General features: G+C 37.7%; 1 protein-coding gene across 1 annotated transcript; it reads left to right on the top strand.

Moving 5' to 3' along the window:
- Positions 1–1716: 1716 nt before the first annotated feature.
- LOC113292018 (dehydrin ERD10-like) lies at positions 1717–3334 on the top strand. Its single transcript, XM_026541426.1, has 2 exons — positions 1717–2305; positions 2442–3334. Exons 1-2 carry the CDS (start codon positions 1850–1852, stop codon positions 3057–3059), a joined length of 1074 nt encoding a protein of 357 aa, XP_026397211.1. The 5' UTR covers positions 1717–1849; the 3' UTR covers positions 3060–3334.
- The last annotated feature ends 328 nt before the right edge of the window (positions 3335–3662 follow it).

Below are 3662 nucleotides of genomic sequence, written 5' to 3'. Positions count from 1 at the left end.
TAATACAGCGGCGAACTCGGTTGCAACTTATGAAATCGGCACCAAACTTATTTATGTGATTTACAAATGAATGAACCCGACAATTATATGTACGAACGTCACATGGTCTTCTCTGCAGAATCCAGCGGCACGAAATTAGGATTTTCTAGTATGTTTGTTGGAATGAATCTCTAGTTACTTCAAAGTTAATCTACTTAGTTATCAACTTTTCATATTTTACGCGGCTTATATTCAATTAAGTTTAATTATTATAAGTCTAACAAAACCATGATCATTCTTACCTGCTCCTGCAATGGCTGCTTCTAGGCTGCGCTGGCCTTCTACTAACTTTCTTATCTTTATCTTCCCGCCCACGTAATTTTAATGCTGTTCTTGAATGGATATTTTTGGTGTTATGGGGGCGTCTTACTTTATCATGTTACAGTTTTATCCATACAGCGATAAAAGTGACCAACTCCTTCATCAACGTTCGTACACTTGTGGGGCATTATTGATATTTATTAATGGAGTCCCACTTTATTAATTCTTCGGAGTGCATTTCATACGTGGCCGACGTACCTAATAATATCATTTTTGGCGGTGTGTTCGTGTACGCAAGTCCACGTGTATAGGTATCCCCTAAAATCGACAAAATGGCAAGGATTTGGTACTAATGCGACGTGTTTTAGGTGAGTAATGCGAGTTAGGACACTTATTTGGGACTCTTCGAATGCACCTTAATCCAGTATTAGGCGTCCTTAAATGACGTTAGGTGTGAGTTAATTACCTTACTTACCTGTCGAGCATATATGTATCGGTTAAGCTATCGGAATCAAAGTAAGCGTACGGCATTGTGCAACAGCCATCGGATTTGGCCACCATAGAGATAGGCCTAGACCCATGAGGGGGAATGATGAACCATAATGTAAGATCATTGAACATGAACCTAGTTGTTCACAAGAAGTGATTCCATTCCAAAGTTGAAAAGATAATTTAGGTACAAAATGGTCCGCCATGCACATACAATCCAATGAACATTTTTATCCGCGATCAAAGCGATTTCAGTCTATCAATTCTTTCAAAGTAACACGTACATATAAACAATCTTATGAAATCTGAATCGAATCTTAATTAAGGTTTTAAGAAAGAAATACACTTTCGGACACATTAGTCTTACTACAGCTCCAAAGCCCGAAAGAACATCTTAAAAAGAAAAAAACAAAGTTCAAAGGGTGGACACTTAGCCGACATTTGATTCGAAGAACTGAAACTGTGGGGCTGAAGTGTGTACAAATCCGGTACAAATTCGCACCGTTTTCTAACCAGTCGTCTTCAATCTCGAAACCTCTACTGCCTCCAAAAAATATATCAGAGACATACCATCATAACACTGACACGTGGCATCATCTGAATAGTACCACGTGACAACACCGACCTCTGCCTATTTTCTCGCTTATCGAGGTCGACTAATCGGGTCCCACTTTCTTAGATGTTAAATTCTGATAGGTAGTCGGTACATAAGTTTCAGCCGACTATTTCGGATTTTTTTAATCTTTATCCATTCTTGGTACAACTATGATATTCTCGCTTTTCATCCATTAATTTGCTTTGATTATAGTCGGTTTAAATTAAATTAAATTACTCCATGGCCACGATCAATTTTTTTTAACCGCCATAAAATCGTGTCCCGAACGCGTCACCCGTACTATAAAAAGGGCGCCATCTCACAATTCATCTCCATCAAAAATATTCATTCATCTCTCTCAATTTACAAAACATTTCCAGAGTTAGTTCAAAATCTTTTAATTAAGCATTTTCATTTTCACTAGTTTTTGTTGATCAATTTCGATAAGCAAGCAAAAAAAAAAAAATGGCTGATGAATACCAGAAACCAACCCATGGTTACAACTCCAATGTTAACGAAGGAGAGTGCGAACCTGAGATCAAAGATCGTGGTATGTTTGATTTCTTGAGCAAAAAGAAAGAAGAACCAAGTGTGGAAGAGTGTAAACCAGTAGAAGAACATCACCACCACGAGTTCAAATTACCTGAACATCACCACACTAAGGTTGATGATGAATGTGAGGAACTGAAACCTGAGCCTTATTACCCCAAGGTTGATGATTATGAGGAAAAGAAACCTGAACATCACCATAAGTTGTTTGGTCATCATGATGATGAACGCAAACCTGAAGTTGAAGAATTAACCACTGAGGTTGAACATGTTTACATCTCTGAACCACCATGTGAAGAAGAAGAAGAGAAGAAGCCTTCTCTACTTGAGAAGATTCACAGATCTCACAGCCACGGCAGCAGCTCTAGCTCTGTAAGTATATGTTAAATCAAATTTTCTGTTTATTCTTTCCCATCATAGTACAAAATGCATGCCAAGTGGCATCCTTGTCCGATTAACTTAGAAATTTAAACTAACTTTTATTTTGTTTTGTTTGATGAATTTACAGTCAAGTGATGAGGAGGAAGAAGTAGATGGAGTGATGATCAAGAAGAAGAAGAAGTCTTTGAAGGAAAAGATCCAGGAGAAATTACATAAAGATGATGAGGAGGACACCTCAATCCCAATTGAGAAGTGTGATGAACCAGTTGTTCATCCAGTGGTTCATCATCATGACACTGTACACAGTGTCCATGAAGGAGAGAAGAAGGGACTTTTGGAAAAGCTTAAAGAGAAGTTACCAGGTAAGAAATGTGAAGAAGAAGAGGAAAAGAAGAAAGTTGACTGTGCTCCAATTGAACCCGTTCATGTCTCTACTTATGACCATGAAGTAGTACACAGTGTACATGAAGGTGAAGAGAAGAAAGGATTCATGGAGAAGCTTAAAGAAAAGTTACCAGGCAAGCATCATGAAGAGAAAGAGAAATGTGAAGAGAAGCCAGTTGAGTATGCTCCAGTTGAACCTGTTCATGTCAGTACTTATGAATCTCATCCAGAGCCCCATCATGAAGTGAAGGAAGAGAAGAAAGGATTTCTTGAAAAGATTAAGGAGAAGTTTAGCAAAAATGATGATGAATGCAAGGATAAGGAGGAGAAGAAGGAAACCCCTGCTGCATCTCACTACTAAGAAGGTCCTGGATGTTCTTAGTTTGTGATCAATGTGGTGGCATCGTATTAGATTTGGTTGTTTGTTTAGTTTGCTTTATTTTTATTTCCATTTTCATATCTGGATATTTCTTTGTGGGAGTTTGTGGATCCCTAGTTTGTTGTTAATGCTTTGATGAGTTCTGTTCATGGAAAGAGCAGTGTGTGAGTATTATCATCTCTCCCCAGCCACCACCACCAGCTACTGCTGTTATTGTTTTTACTTGAGAATTATAAATGATTTGCTTTTACTTTTAATCTGTTTCTTCCTTTGCTGATTCTACATTTTGCTTTTATTATGCTTATTGCCTGCCTAGTGCTCTAGCTGCTTTGTTCTTTGCTTGTGAGTTTTGCCATCTAAGTATACTGCTAAGCATGCAATAAGCAGGGTTTAGGATTCTTTTATTCCTTAACCAAAACAAGCCACTTGAGATGATAAGCAAACATACTCAATTAAGATAATGCAGTCAATTTTCACTTTTCCTAAATAATGACTACTTTTGAAAAAGTATTAAACCAAACCCATAAGCTCAGAATTTTGACAGCAACTCCTTGCCAAATCTAAAGAGAACAAAAGAAGCACATA

Source organism: Papaver somniferum, chromosome 1 (assembly GCF_003573695.1).
Source record: "Papaver somniferum cultivar HN1 chromosome 1, ASM357369v1, whole genome shotgun sequence".
Lineage (NCBI taxonomy): Eukaryota > Viridiplantae > Streptophyta > Magnoliopsida > Ranunculales > Papaveraceae > Papaver > Papaver somniferum.
The sequence above is the reverse complement of the archived record's forward strand: the minus strand, read 5'-3'. Positions and strand labels throughout refer to the sequence as shown.